Here is a 16,079-nt window from a genome sequence, read left to right as displayed (position 1 = left end):
TTATCCTAGTGGAAATTACAGATTATAAACAATGTTAGTATTTGACCATCGTGTCAAGTTTATAAAACGTAGATCATTCGTTTTTATACCTTTTTACAGTTGTTTACCACAATAATGTGATATTGACTTAGTGACTGTCCAGAATCTTTGTAAAATATCCATACTATAATTATCATTTCCGTAATATAGTATATAGATATGAGGGGGGACACTTATTTATGTAACATTCAAGTATAATTTCATGGCATTTTCAAGTTTAACAACAGGTATAGTGTATTGTGGGAAAACGTAGTTACACTGAGAGACTACTTATGACAATAGGACTATTAGGAATTAGATTACTGCTATATTAGTGTAATTTATTTCCAATCTGATGTTTCAACCACGAGTGTAGATAACTTAGAGGAACTAATTATTACAACGTATTGAAGGAATCCATCCGGTTAAGAATTTAAGTTTCCACGGGAGCACTTAACTTTATTTTGTGGTCCTCATCGTGTACGTTCTACCGCAATGTTTTCCTTTATTTTTGCGATAAGAGTAAAAAGATAGAAGGGTTTTATAGGCGTGGTTTTTTTCGAGACCATAGTCTTCGTCCGTGATCACCATGATATTTCGAGAAAAACGGGGGTTAAAATTTATTTTGTACGTTGTCTGTTCTAGTAAACGTTTCACTGGCGAAGAGGATAAAATGTAACGGAACCATTGACCAGATTGAAAGTTTTTTATTCGCATAGTACTACTAAGGTTGACATTGTTCTAAAAAAGGGAAGAAGAACCTTTTTTATGTAAAAATTCAACCTATAAGACGTTCTATTGTTCTTGTTGAAGACCATACCGGCTGGAAAGACTTGACAAAACCAACTTGGTTTTTGTACAACATTTTTTTATTTTTTCCTCAATAAAGACATCTTAATCGAAGTCAGCAATGGTTCCCCTCGTTTCAGAAGAAGAACTACTATTAACCTAGTACCTACGGACACAGTTGCCAGGAAACATACGTCCCTCCTGTGGTCTCGAGCTACACCTATGTCTGCTCGGAGCAGAAATCCAATCTCCTGCGGGAAGGAGGAGGAAGTTTACCTAAAAATGGCGTTACGTGGTTTTTGCCACTCTACTAGTACGTTCACCGTCCTGACCGAACGAAGTAACGTCTTACATTCTATAACCCAACATCTGCCTCTTGTAGGAACCTGTTTCTTCCTGGTCCTTACCAGTACCTTCTCACCATGGCTTGATCGAGGGAACTAACGTCTCTAGAGTACGGTGACCGTTATGCCCTTGGTGTTCGTGCTGGTCCACTTCCTTTCCCTGGGTAATCAATGAAATGGTAGGCCCGACTGAAGGGGAGAGTCGGGAGCATTCACCAGAGTCCTAGTTGTAACGACCCGTCGTCTCGGAAGAAACCTGTCGTGTTCTCATCTGTTGTGCATCGGTCTTTTTACTATTAGTAACCCTGGTCCTTCACGTCTGTTTTTACATCATTTGTTTGATTTCCTGAGTACACTTAGGAAGACGTGCACACCATCATCAGCTAAAGGTGTACCTCGTGACGACGGGAGTCCACTACATGCTCCTGCGCTGTCTCCCCCGTGTTCGGTGTCGACTTCGGTAGTGGGTTCGCTCGGGTTGGGCGAGTTGTACTAAGCACTAGAGGGGCTTCGCCTTCGATTGATACCCGAACGTCCTGTTGGCTAGGTGGAAAGTTATCCGGTCCCTTGTTGGTCACCTCGGTTCTCCGTTAGACACGGTGGTTCCCATCGTTTCTTAGGAGAAGTTATAACGTCGGCTCCGCAGGATCCTGCTCATCGGCACGTAATCTCGACATTAACCACCACCACTTCTTAGGAGTTTGGTAACTTCTCCAGTCGGTGTCCGTTCCAAGTCGTCCTACACTAATCTCCCCAAATGCGTCCGAGAAACACAACCTACCACTGTTTGTCTCACTCCTTCAACTACCCCTTCGGTTTATTCCCGTACTACGTTCTTAGTAACATCCGTGGGTCCCGCGCATTTCGACGAACCCAACTGTTCCATCAAATGACTCCCAGAGAGTATTCCCTTTTTGGCTGAGGACTCTGTTTACGCACCCACAATCGTATCCCTACATTGTTTTTGACAGGAGACAGGGCAAAGTACAAACTGCCGACGCCTAAGTTAGGTCTGGGAGTCAAAACAATAGACCTACCCCTCCTTGGTGACTGTATTGTCCACTCTAGGACCACCCGGTTCCAGAACGAAAAATTTCCGTGTTGAACCTAATAGGTAAACCATAACAGACAGTCGTATGCACTAAATCGTTTCAATTATAGTTAAGTCGTGGGTGACGGTTTGTGTATAGACTGTTTGACGTAGTTTCTATAGTTCAATGTGGAAGCGAGTTACGATAATACTCTCTAAACTTATTTGACAAAAAATTATGGAGTACGAATTTTTCTATGGTATAGTACGTGTAAATAAATTTTTTTCGAGATTAAATCCCTATGAAAAAGACCTCGTGTTATTGTTTGTCAGGTCCCCCAAAAATGTATAATACGTACTAAGTGAAGTCCTGTTCGAGGTTGAGGGTTTTCGTTTTTTCAGGTCTACATCTCGCTAGGTATTAAAAATTTATAGTGTTCCACCCGTAATTTTTTGTTCATAAGCCTGAGATCAATATACTTTGTGCGTTTTAGGTAGTATATAGAAGACTTGTTTTGTTTGTTTAAGAATATTATGGTTCTCGACAAATAGACAAATGTGATAAAATTTAATTATTTATAAAATGGAAAAACATAGTAAACCTAGTAATAGAAAACCAAATCTTCTAAAAATAAGAATTTATCCCAGTTTCCTGAAAATGTAAAAGACTTTCTTGGGTGTATTACAATCAAATAAACGAACAAAACAAAGGTCCAGGTTGATGAACTAATGACAAGTTATACGTGTCTTTATTCACATAATTATTGTACTCTATGTAAACATAGGAAGAATATGTTAATAGTAGACATCAATTTAAAAGATTTTACAACTTAACGGATAAAGTCCGGTTGCTAAAATCCGACGTTTATGTTTCGGTTACAATTGGTGCTATAAAGTAGATGGTCCCTAAAGTTAAAGTTTAAGGACGTGATTCATCTACAATGATCCGGTACTATCGGTCGTTTGCTATTGGAGTTTTTACATGAAGATTTATTATACCCAGTGTGACATGAAGCTTAAAACATGACATGTGACTTATCTTTCGTCCTCCGTGATCACAACGACTTCACGACCGCGGAGAATCACGATTAGCCATTTTCTTCGAATCATGAAAGGATGACCCCCAACATATTTCTCTAAACCCCGAATCCCCACACGAGACAAGTTAGTCCGGACATTACCTAAATACACACCGTCTCGCAGTGATACAACCGAGTCCATCAACTACGACGAAGAAATGCTGGAAACTATCACAAGAAAAATTATAAAAATAACCACGTGCAGTTTTATTCGACAATGTGTTAGGGGTACTATCAACTTCACTAAACTACTTCTTCGTCGACACCAAGAGAAACTGCCTGTTTAGAACTATACCACATTCCACCCTGGTACCTTTTCAGTTGCAACTTCGGTCAACTTCGTAAAAGTCACTTACTCCGAACGTAAAAAGAGTAAAGATTCTAAATTGGACGTAATCTACCAACGGTAGGTATGTCACCCTCGTTTTTTTTCATAATTCAGTTCGGTGTTTAACAATTTCAAGAGGGTCATTATTGTTCTATACTCTTCTCCGGATCATTAATAGTGTAGGTCCCGATTAATGGTAGTTTTTGAAACTCTATGTTTTGCACTCTTTTTTCTTAGGTCTTTTAGTGCTAATAAACGGTTTTAATACCACCCTTCATTATGAATAGACCAGTTATTGTTTTCCTTAAGTAGTTAGTTATGAACAGATACTATATGGGAAACAAGCCGTACCTGTTCTTCCAGTTTTGCAAAAGACATTAGAATGGTTCCAAGAAGTGTTGGTAACACCACCATAAAAAACGGGTAAGGAGGGACTTCTTGGAGGAGATCTCGTTCAACTACTAAAACCCCGACAGCGACGCCGGTTGTGACTGAAAGTTGGAGGGAGTTTCAAAAGATTACCCCAACTTCTAGACCCTGACCGTTACAGGTGAGGTCCTGTAACTTTACCTGAAGAAATGCTTTTCGGGTGAGGAAGCAACGGTTTGGTTCTATTTTCGCCTTTTTTTTTTTTTTTTTTGTTTAACACAAACAGTATACAGTACGATTTCTGTGACTTAAAGTTACGGGAGGCGACTACCTTTCCCCCAACAGGTGAGTTTTTTAATGTTTGTACCGGGGCATAAGAAAGGATCAATGGTGGCCTAGTCAAGGACAGGGAAACGTCTTCTTTGTCGGGTGTTTCGTTTACTACAATAGGTGGGGGGTACAAATGTGTCTATCCAACCACAAGAAACCTACGCTAAGTCGTAAGAAAAGAGGAGGTTTTTGCAGATACAACTTCCAAATAATGGTTTTTTCAGATAAAACCATAAGTAGTAATTGGATATTACTGTAGAGGGTTAGGATGAAGACCTAGTAGATTAGTCACCAGGGGGTTTATGACGGTCCCGCATATGCGGGGGAGGTGTAAACTGGGTCCGGGGAACTTGTTAAAGGTTATAGTCTCTGCGATAATGAGGGGGGAGGGGGGGGGGCGTAAAATAGAAAAGTCAGCCGGTGTGCTACTCTGGTTGGCGTATCTTTGGACCCACTCACTTCGAGAGGCGGGCTTACGCTGAGGGACTTACAGGAGTACCGTTATTCGAGTTAACTACTTAATACGCGATTTTTCACCGGCTGCTGGGTTGTAGAAACGGAATTAGTATTTTGAACTTGGATGGGGGGGGGGGGGTCTTTGCTGAAATGCACTTGTGTACGTCTTTTATACATGAAAATGTGTCCCCGGTGTTCCAGGGAACTCACCAAGTGTCAGAAAACACAACCCTCTCTCTCTTTTCCTCCATAGCCAAATCTCTTAAAAAGGGGCTGCAACGGATCTGATAAAGACTGATCCAGATTTGAACACTTCTGGGACGTCACAGAAGTGGCGCTAGGGCTATTGGGCCAACTCCACCAATCAGGACGAGACAGCCACGGACATTGCCGTTGGAAAGCGCTGGAGACGCTGTAGTACATATGCCAGGCCTGTAGATGGTGCTGTTCTCACAGAATCAGCCCATGCAAAGACAGTGTTAAATTGAGCGAAATGAGGAATGGCTAAAATGCATGATCTGTTTGGTATTTTGAAAAATAAAAAGTATAAATAGGCCTTATATAAGTATGGTCCTACACTATATTATTCAAATATAGCATGATAGATCAACGTTTCAGTTTTTTCAGTGAAGCAGTATTCTTACATGAAACCTTTACAATAGATTTTCTAAAACAACATACTGTATGTGTTCATATTGCACAGTTTAAATGTATTTCCTCTTAAGACTCTTATTTAAAATGTAATCCAGTGTAACATGTTTGTGTGTGTTTGTAATGCAGATGTGGATGAGTGTGCACTGTCTGCTCTGCGTGGGTGCTCCCCCCACTCAGACTGTAACAACACAGTGGGCTCCTACCTCTGTTCCTGCCACCAAGGATATGTAAATGTTGACCCCAGTAACCCTGGAGCCCATTGCACAGGTTAGACTGTGTGTATGTGTGTGTGTGTGTGTGTGTGTGTGTGTGTGTGTGTGTGTGTGTGTGTGTGTGTGTGTGTGTGTGTGTGTGTGTGTGTGTGTGTGTGTGTCAAACATATTGAATCAAAAAAGTAATACATTATGATGTTAAATAATTAAATAATTATGCTTAAATTGAGTATCAAGCATTCCATATAATGTTACAAAAAGCCACATAAACGGCTGCATTATAATGCGCAAATCCGGATGTTATGGCACTTAAATCATTCAGACATTTCCAAAATAAAGTAAAAAGGAAAGTAGTTTATTTCCATCTTTACAACAAGCATTTTATTTTACTCAGTTATCTTTGATTGTTGGCCAGTTTTAATGTGTTAGGGATGATCTGTAAATAAATCAGCTTGATTATTATGTTTGACCTCAAATTCAAAGGAGTTAGAGAAAAATCCAACAACCTCCACCAAGAGGGTGGGTGAGCTTGTGTGGCCTGAGGCGAAATCTGCCTGTGAAGCACACAGAAACAACTTCAGCCTCAGATGCAATCTCCACTGGGGATGGGGGATCCCCAGTGGAGATTTACAGTGTGATTATTTTCCATATTCTTTGCTAATGTAGTCATATAGCTAATTGAGTAAGATATTTATTCTGTGCCTGTGCAATGGCTAAGGACATTTGTTAACAATTTGATAATTAATGATTAGCTAGAGCTACGTTTTTTCTTTGGTGATTTTGAGTATGATTCTTGCATTTTTGTGGGCTTATGTTTTCTACGCTCTAGCTTTATATTCTGATCAGGGTCACATCATGTGGAAATGTCCTTAGATTCTCTTGCTGAAAGGTCTGACGCAGGAAAGAAGGCACATCCAGGAAAAAATACTATCAAGAAATGTGTAATCAAATACAGAAATCCTGTGCTAGGGTAGAATCATAATACGCAGGTCATTTTTCAAATGTGGTAGACACACAATAGGAGGACACAACATGTGCCAAAGTACTTCCTCAAGTCACTGGAAACTGCTGAACAAGGGAATTCATGTTACATTTAATGTGGGAACATTCTGTCATCACCACTGATGCATTCAAGTCCACCATCAGAAGCTTAGATCAACTTGTCTCTTTTCTCCCCAGCTGACTTCAGGGCGGAGACCACTCCAGAGCCCTGTCTTACCTCTGTTCCACCCATGAACACAACCACAATCTCAGCTTTCAACAGCACCCAGGAGCGTGTTAGGAACATCACTGAGGGTTCCTTCAGCTCCACAGGGACCAGCATGCCTACAGCTCTGAGTAATACAAGCACCGTCGCTTATAATTCATCAAACGCCCCGCAGTGGACAAGTTCTGCACCTTATAGCAGCCTGAGATCAACTGTAGAGTCCCCGCTGCCAACAACCACATGCTGTAAGAAAGGTTTTTTATCTCGAGGCTGCCTAAAATCTCCCTCATCTTGAATTACAAGCCAAAGTAGCCAGAGTTGTATTAACATCAAAACTCGATTTACTTGATTAAGTCAAAAACATTTAACTTCAAATGCATTGATAAGACATCCAGTTCTATGTGTTGCATGTCATTAATTACATCTGATCCTTTAGCTGTAGGAAACATTTTATTTGATATTTTGGAGAATAGGCTTATTCGCTTTCTTCTCAGAGTAAAATAATAAGTAACACAATGTAACTCTCGGCCGAGAGGAAATAATTGTATTTCACAATAAATGTCAAATTATTCCTTTAACCACAATGACTGAATATAACGATACATATCTCCCCCCTTTCCACTTCCACCTTCCAGATCCTGCCAATATCACCAGCGTATGGGCAGCTGATGTCACTGGAACCTCCTTTCGTGTCCACTGGTCCAGCCAGTTTCAGACAAACCAGACGTACCAGGTTGTCCTAAGCAAAAGGTCAGAGGTCATTCATTCAGGAGTCACCAGTCAGACCATGATGGAGGTGAGGGATCTGCAGCCTGGGGTTCTCTACACAGTGGCTGTCACACCCAGGTCCTGCCAACAAGGAATCACCTTAGATATATCAGTCAAGACTGGTAAGAACTGTGCACCAAAAAGAAATAGACTGTTCCAGTAGCTTTGACTTTTGGATCTTTTTTTTTTTATCATTTACAGTAATGTCATAAAGCTACAGTTAGGGAATACAATAGCTGTGTGGTGGGAGTTCAGAACTTAGATGCAACCACTGGTTTGATTGGCTAGAGCTTGTACTGGCATATGATTCGATTGGCTGACGCTTCCGTCGAAGCTTCAAAAGTAGAACATTGCTCTACTTTTGCAGCGAGCAACGCGAGCAAAGCGAAGTAGAAACTGAAGGGTGTAAATAACCAAAGACAATCTGCAATGAAAAAGTAAAGCTGATACAAACAACAGATAAACACAAAACTAAGGGGGCAGGCAACGCAATATGAAAAGCAGCAAAACAATATAGGGAACAAATCGGACAGCAGTTGGAACACAGGCAAAACAACACGACGCAAAACATCGACAACGAACCCTAAGACTTTGGGATATACACACAGAAACTAATCATAACGATACAATACGGCTGGGGGGCAGGCAAAACACAAGGGCAGCAGAATGATTAGACACAGGTGAATAGAATCAGGGGCAAACAATCACAAAAAGGCGGGAAACAGCAAGAGAGGAAGTAAAAATAGACACTAGGAGAGTGTCATAATAAAACAGCAAACAGATAATACAACAACCAAAATCAGGTCCAATGCAGTTCTAATGCGATAACATTTCCCTGTAATGACTAATGTGTGGATAACAAAAGAAAATACGTTTTGAAGCATTAGGCCTAGGGCTGGTGAAAGTGCTGACAGTAATGTGTGTACCAAGTAAGTCCTTTCTTTCTTTGTAGATGCTCAGAAACTCGAAGCCACAACACGACTTACCAACATCGAGTTTTCTGCTGACCTGCAGAATGGCAGCAGCCAGGCCTACCAAAACCTCACTGAGAGTATCACACAGGAGGTAGGTGTTTTACGAGTATTATCCAGGGACAGCTTGTAATCTTTGAATACACTGGAAACATGAATTGCCATAGTTCAATCAACAATTTGTATTGTTTCATCCTCTCTTCCTGTGGGACTTTATCTCCTACAGATCTACCAGTCTCTGTCTCCAGAGATGAAGGCCATGGTGGATTCAGGCCAGATGAGAATCGAGATCACAAGCTTTTCCCAGGGGAGTGTGTTCGTCCACTTTACAATGACCCTCGCCCCCAGTGAAAGCCAAGACATCGCTAATGTGTCCACAGCTCTGCAGCACTCCCTACTGAATAGCACCAAATATACAGTGGATAAAAACAACACAAGCACACATGGTATGTCATCTTTATAATCTCTTATTAACTCTTTCTGAAAGACAAAGGCATTAACTTGAAAATTGACGGAATACCAAAATGGAGTTCTTTTGTGGAAATTGTAGGATTCAACACTTTTGGATCCTACCCCATACCAGAGCCTTATAGACAACCTATGTCGTATCAAAAAACAACAGAGGTGGAAGAAGTATTCAGATGATTTACTTGATTAAGAGTAACCATACAATATTGTGAAAAACAAGTAAAAGTCCTGATTTCAATATTGCACCTAAGTAAAAGTACAAAATCATTATTATTATTATTAAATATTATTATTATTATTATTATTAAATATTATTATTATTATTATTATTACATTATTATTGTTACTACATAATCTTTCTGCATCAAGTAGAATTTTACTGTTGGAGACAAGCACATTTCTCATTGTCTATTTTTAAAATGTTTAAATAATTTGACTCTTTTGTGACTTGAAGAGTTGGTCCACTAGTTACATATTTAGAAATGCATTTTGTCAAAATTAGTTAAAACTGTTTAATAAATGCACTGATAAATAAATAAATGTAGTGAAGTAAAGTAACATTATTTCCCTTTTAAATGTAATGGAGTAGAAGTTTAAAGTCGCATTACATGGAAATACTCAAGTAAAGTACAAACTAATTGTAATGCATGTCTTTTTTATAGATTTTAATGAGTGTACCATGGGAGAAAATGACTGTTCCCTGTTGGCTACATGTACAAACACCTGGGCCTCCTACACATGTGTCTGCTTGGATGGATTTATAGACAACAACCCAGAGAGGCCTGGCCGAGCCTGTCACGGTACGCTCCCATGTGGTAGTGGGAAAGATTCATTTTACAACGATTATAATATATATTTAGTACCGACAGAATATCTTTGCAGTTTGTAACCTTTGTGTAACCAGGTTTTTTTTTGTTGTTCAGCAATCACAACCACCCCTACTTCAACAACAACCACTGCTACCCTAGTAACCACTATTGCACCAACAATCACCACGACTGCCCAAAGAACTACAACTAGCACCCTTCCAACCACCATTACTGCTCCCACAACCACTCCTATTGCACCAACAACCACAACTGCCGCCCCTCCAACTACCACTACTGCTCCAACGACCACCATTACTACTCCCACAACCATCATTCCAACTACCACTGCTCCAACAACCATTACTGCTCCAACATCCGCCATCACTGCCCTAACAACCACTACTACTGCTAATATAACCACCACTGCTGCTCCAACGGCCACCATTACTACTCCCACAATCACAACTTTTGCCCCTGCAACAACCATTACTGCTCCTACAATCACTACTACTGCTAATATAACCACCACTGCTGCTCATACAACCACCATTACTGCCGCTGCAATCACCAATACTGCCCCAATATCCACCATGTCTTCTTCTGCAACCACCACTACAGCAGCAACAACCATTACCATAACAACCCCTACTACTGCCCCTATAATCACCCCTAGAGCTACTGCAATCCCCACGACTGCCCCAACAACTGCCCGTACAACAACACTTACTGCTGCTACAACCACCCCTAATGCCCTAACAACCATCATGACTGCCCCTGTAATCACCACTTCTGCAATGATATCCATGACATCTAGCCCTTCAACCGGTGTTACCAACCCCACTTCCACCATTACAGCTCCTCCATCCACTACTACGACCCTGAGAACTGCCCCCAGTGCCTCTACTCTGGGGGAAATCTCAGTCCAGTGCAGGGTTGCTGCAATAACGGTGACAGTTTCCAGGGCTTTTCTCCTGAGGAACAACATCAGGGAGAGCAGCCTGTACCTAGGCCTGCCTGAATGTGGCGTCAATGGAGGCAACACCCTGCACGCCCAGCTGACCGTGGCTTGGAATGAGTGTGGCACCAGGCTTGTGCATGTGAGTTTTTTTAAAAGTGTTGCATTTAATCAGTGGTGTAAAGTAACTAAGTACACTGTAAAATGTTTGGCTGTAAAATTACAGTAAATTACTGGCTACTAGTTGCATGGATTTCACAGTAATTTACTGTAAATATATCCCAGTAATTGACTGTAAATATTTCACAGTAATTTACTGTAGATATTTTACAGTAAATTAGAATAAAAGTACAACTAAATACTGTGGCTATACAGTTGCCATGCCCATGGAATTACTGTGATATAGCAGTACAGAGCTGTGGTATTATGGTACCTTGCTGTACATAGATTACAGTAATTACCTGTATTTTCACACTATTACTGTAGAAGTAATGCAACACAGTAGCCAGTAATTTACTGTAAATATACAAATGTAAATAATACGATAATATATTGTAAATTTGACTAGTTAACTGGGATTTTACCATAACTACACAATTCAATCAGCTCAATCAACAAAGAAAAACAAAGAAAATGCCCATTTTAAGTTTGTATTACTCCATTGAAGTGCAAAGTACATTTCACAGTGTCTTGGACATGTTGTTATGGCCCCAACCTCTACTCCGCGGTAGTGGCTAGTGTTGAGACTCGCAACATGAAAGAATACACGCAATAACCGGTACTTGGTAACGAGCATTTATTGATAATCAGCCGTTTGCTCACACAAGCGAAATGGGAAACAAAATAAAGCCGCGAAAACTGGACTACCAGGTCCTCCAGGCTAAACATAAACACATCTGCAAAAATATGGCCTACAGCTCAAAATGGCAAAGAGGTATTCTAAGGAGAGTGTCTCCCGGCGTTAGGATAGACGAGACACCCTTCTCCTCTAGCTTCTCTTTATATATACACAGCTGAGTGGAATTTGGAACACCTGGGCAGAGGCGGAGCCAGGGGCAGACCAGGTGCACCTGGGCAGAGGCGGAGCCAGGGGCAGACCAGGTGCTGAAAACAAGGAGGGGAGCACGTAACACATGTCTACACAGACATCCACTCGAAGTCAACCATTTTCTGAAGAATGTGTTGACATGGGGGTTTAAATTGCCATGCCTCTTTTTGGCTTTCGAGCCCGTCTCAGGATTAATGCCCAGGAAGCACCTGAAAACAATAAGCCAAGACAACAATTTCAATTTTACATAGATTTATATGTTGCATCGTTTATTTTAAGGCACATGCAGCGCAGCGGTGCCCCTTTCAATTTAAGTAAAACCTGCACCAAAGAAATAAATTGGTATTTAAAGCCAAGCAAGAGCGATAAAAGCAAGAAAATCCCTTAATTTGTTGTGTTATCACAGAGGATGGTCTGAATACAGTATTTTACTGTGAAATAATACAGTAACATGTTGTGAAATCCTGGTAATCATTTATCCTGTACATTCACAGTAATTAACTGTGCCTGTATTGATTTCAGTGTGAAATTCTAAATTACAGTATTATATTGTGAACATTACAGGTAAAGACTGTAAGGTGGTAAAACAGTAATTTATTGTAAAATATTACAGCTAAATATTGTGAAATCATGGTAATATTTTACAGTGTAGATTTACTCAAGTACTGTACTTAAGTACAACTTTGAGATCTTGTACTTTACTTGAGTATTTCAATTTGTTGCTACTTTACTTCTACCCCACTACAATTCAGCGGTAAATCGTGTACTTTTGCTCCACTACATGTATTTAAAACCTTTAGTTACTTAGCAGATTTTGATTAATAATGTCAATTATAAACAACACTTAAAAAAGGAGTAGTTACACCTGGAGTAAATTCACCTGCAGTATATAAGTAATTAAAATTACATTAACATTTACCATTTTGATAACACATTAATGCATCAATAATTATAATCAAAACATATCATATATATTAATTCTGAAAATGGCCAATCTGCAGAATGAGCACTTTTACTTTTGGTACTTCAATTAAATGTTGATGCTAATACTTTTGTACTTTTACTTGAGTAACATTTTGAATGCAGGACTTTTACTTCTAAATGACTACACTGTGGTATTTTTACTTTTACTTAAGTAAGGGTTGCAACATTTCCGGGAATTTTCAAAGATGGAAACTTTCCACGGGAATTAACGGGAATATTTGGGAATATTTGGGAATAAACTGGGAATTTTCAAAATTGAAGGTTGGCTCTTCATAGGGAACTTAAATATAGTCGGGGAAAGTATATTTTATCATAATCTTGACTAAAACATACCGATGCCATTCAAGTACACTTGAATATCCATGCCATAGTACACTGCTTACTGCATGGCTATTGAGACCACAGAAAGGTTCGCAACGGGCTCAAAATTGTGAGAGTGGAAAAACTGGTTGGCATTCGGGCTAAGGCTCTTTGAGCCTGATACAGAGCCATCCTCAAAAGGCTGGACAGTGAAACTGAAGAGGAAGACTCAGAGTTGGATGTTGATGAGGCCCAGGAAGAGCCAATTGACTGAAAGCATTTAGCAAAAATGCAGAGGATTGCTTGAAGGAAGATTTGCATGTTTAATGGGACTTTTTGGAGGGAGAAGGGCTCTTTTCATTTAACATTTTGAATGGGACTTTGTGGGGATCTTTGGATGGGGTGTGCATTTTTGTTCATGTTTTAATGAGTGGGGTTGGGGTGTATGAGTAACATTTAACTCAACATTCCTGTTTTCGTTCTTCAATGAAACAAATAATTGTTAAATAAAATTATTAAAACTTGTTCTGTTCTATTTAAAAAAAAAAAAAAAATTAAAAAAACTTTACGGAAATTTACCGGAAACTTTCCGCCCCTTTGCAACCCTAAGTACAAGACCTGAGTACTTCCTTCACCTCTGAATTTAAGAAGCTGTTGCGTTTTCCTATGCTCCTTATTTTGTAAAACTGAAGAGATTGACTCTGAAAATAACCCACACTGCTCCCAACATCTGGTTCTTCAGAATGAAACGTACTACACAGCATCTGTAACCCTGTTCAATACCATGGACATGTACACATCAGACAGTGGGACAGTGGAGGCTCCCAAGATACAGCTGGAGGTTCCCATCGTGTGCTCCTACATGAAGAGCATGCTCATCTCTGCTGACTTCGGCTCTATGGGGTACGCTTCACTTGCTGTCATTCTTTATTACTTATTGTAGTTTAGCATTTTGCCAAAGCAGCAGAAGCAGTTGGCCCTTTTGTTACCACCTGAGTTGGATGAGAAGATGAATACCAGTCTTGATGAAGGAACTGACAGTATTATGTAATTGGAGCCAGCAGATGGTTAGCTTAGCTTAGCATACAGACTGGGAACAGGGGATAATACTGTAGCTCGCCTGACTCTTCATAAACCATCAAACAAATAGCCTCTCAGCACCTCTAAAGCTCTTAAAGTAACCAGTGCTCATTAGTGACATCCTGGAGCCCTAACAGCACATGTAAATTAGTACACGTTTTGTGAAGTTTAAAAAACAAAATTGCATGTTAATTAGTGAGCTTTAGAGGTTTTGGTCAAACTGAAAAAACTGAAACCTTGACTTTTAATTCAATATATCATGTCAACAAATTTCACATAGCTGTATTAGCTTAGTTATTTAAACTTCAAATCATTGCTTTCAACTAATCTAATACAGTGTGAAATGTGTTGACTTAATAGATTTAATTCAACGTTTCGGTTTTTTAAGTGCAGTTTAATTTATGTATTTAAGAAAAAGCTCTTCTTTAAAACGATTTTGAATTGTGCCCTGTTTATTTATGGCTGTAGACTTATATTTGATTTCTTACCCTTTTCCAGGTATGACATGATCAAAGATCTCACCATCACGGGCTCGGGGGAGTTCCAGGTGACGGTGCAGCTTATGAACGGCACCATGCCTCTGCCCCACAACTACAGCCTGTCCTCTGAGGAGGCAGTGGTGGTGGAGGTCAGCCTCAACACCTCCTCACAGCAGATTAAAGTAGTCATCAACAAATGCTGGGCCACCCCCACCCTACACCCTGTGGACATCTCCAGCCACATCTTCCTGGAGAACAGGTCTGCTCCTCCCACTGCATTATCCTATTCTGTTTCTATCAGTATTTCAGATAGCTATTCTCTCCCTTTTATTGAATCTAATACATTGTATTACTAATATTGTAACTGCTATCATTGGTATCACCACTACTTCAGAGACTCTTGGGGTCAAGTCTCACATGGGGTTAGATTATGAGCATAATGAGCAGCTGACAGATTTCTAACATTTACAGTATTTATAGATTTTTATTTTAAAATACGTAAATGTTTTGGGTTCAAGTTCAATCTAATGTTCTAAATATTAATGTTAAACAGTATTGTCTTTAGTGTAACAGTTACATTTAAATATGATATCTAATTGGTAAATATAATCTTAAAACTAAATCTAAAAGTGAAATCTAAACATGAAATTGACATTTTAAATCTAAACACTGAATCTAAGCAACACATTTAAATCTTGAATCTACATCTTAATATTACATCTCAATTTACATTTGAATCATTCTTGTGATTAGTGTGAGGTTTCCAGGAGTGAAATAGTCCAACATGTAACCCCTGTCAAACCATCATGCCGTTATTATACTTCGGCTTTTCTCCTTAAACAAGATAAAAAAAGGTTCAGCAGAGAGAGGCCGTTTCTCAATCTCGAGGATACTGGCTTCCAAGCCAATATTTCAAGGATGCTACGTCATTAAGTGGCGCAACAGGACCGTTCGAATGTCCAGCATACATGGAATTCCACCCAGACCGCGTCCTTGGTTTGGGGGAAATTTCGAGGCTGCACATGGGGACACTTGGCGTCCTTAAAATCCCCACAATGCTTTGCGCACGGACCAATTTCCCCAAATCTGTGGTGGAAAATGTAAGGCGGGGCCTCTCATATGACGCACACCTGCACACTTGCTAGCCTGTTCCACTCTTCGTTTTCCGAATGCCAGGAAGGATTCTTGCCTAGCTTCTGAAGGAAGTGACTCGGAAGACATGTGCTACCAAGCAAGCGTACTCGCGATTGAGAAACACCCAGAGACTGTGGCCGTTTCTCAACCTCGAGGATGCTGGTTTGTTAGTCGTGTACTTCCAAGTCACTTCCTTCAGAAACGAAGCAAGTATGCTTCCAAGCCACGGCTTCGGAAAACAAAGAAGAATGGAACAGGCTAACAAGT

The 16,079-nt window shown here is 40.1% G+C and overlaps 1 protein-coding gene across 1 annotated transcript in view; it reads left to right on the top strand.

Annotated features, from left to right (window-relative positions):
- umodl1 (uromodulin-like 1) overlaps positions 1-16,079 on the top strand; it is a 21,911-nt gene that overhangs the window by 3,123 nt on the left and 2,709 nt on the right. Inside the window, exons 6-14 of the mRNA XM_010793654.1 lie at positions 5,524-5,664; positions 6,789-7,061; positions 7,452-7,706; positions 8,537-8,649; positions 8,782-9,001; positions 9,686-9,823; positions 9,947-10,929; positions 13,862-14,022; positions 14,698-14,937. Coding sequence (XP_010791956.1) covers positions 5,524-5,664; positions 6,789-7,061; positions 7,452-7,706; positions 8,537-8,649; positions 8,782-9,001; positions 9,686-9,823; positions 9,947-10,929; positions 13,862-14,022; positions 14,698-14,937 — 2,524 coding nt within the window. The remainder of the gene's footprint in view (positions 1-5,523; positions 5,665-6,788; positions 7,062-7,451; positions 7,707-8,536; positions 8,650-8,781; positions 9,002-9,685; positions 9,824-9,946; positions 10,930-13,861; positions 14,023-14,697; positions 14,938-16,079) is intronic.

Source organism: Notothenia coriiceps, unplaced genomic scaffold (assembly GCF_000735185.1).
Source record: "Notothenia coriiceps isolate Sejong01 unplaced genomic scaffold, NC01 NC01_scaffold00001944, whole genome shotgun sequence".
NCBI classification, from domain to species: Eukaryota; Metazoa; Chordata; class Actinopteri; order Perciformes; family Nototheniidae; genus Notothenia; species Notothenia coriiceps.
This window is presented reverse-complemented; position numbering and strand designations above follow the sequence as displayed.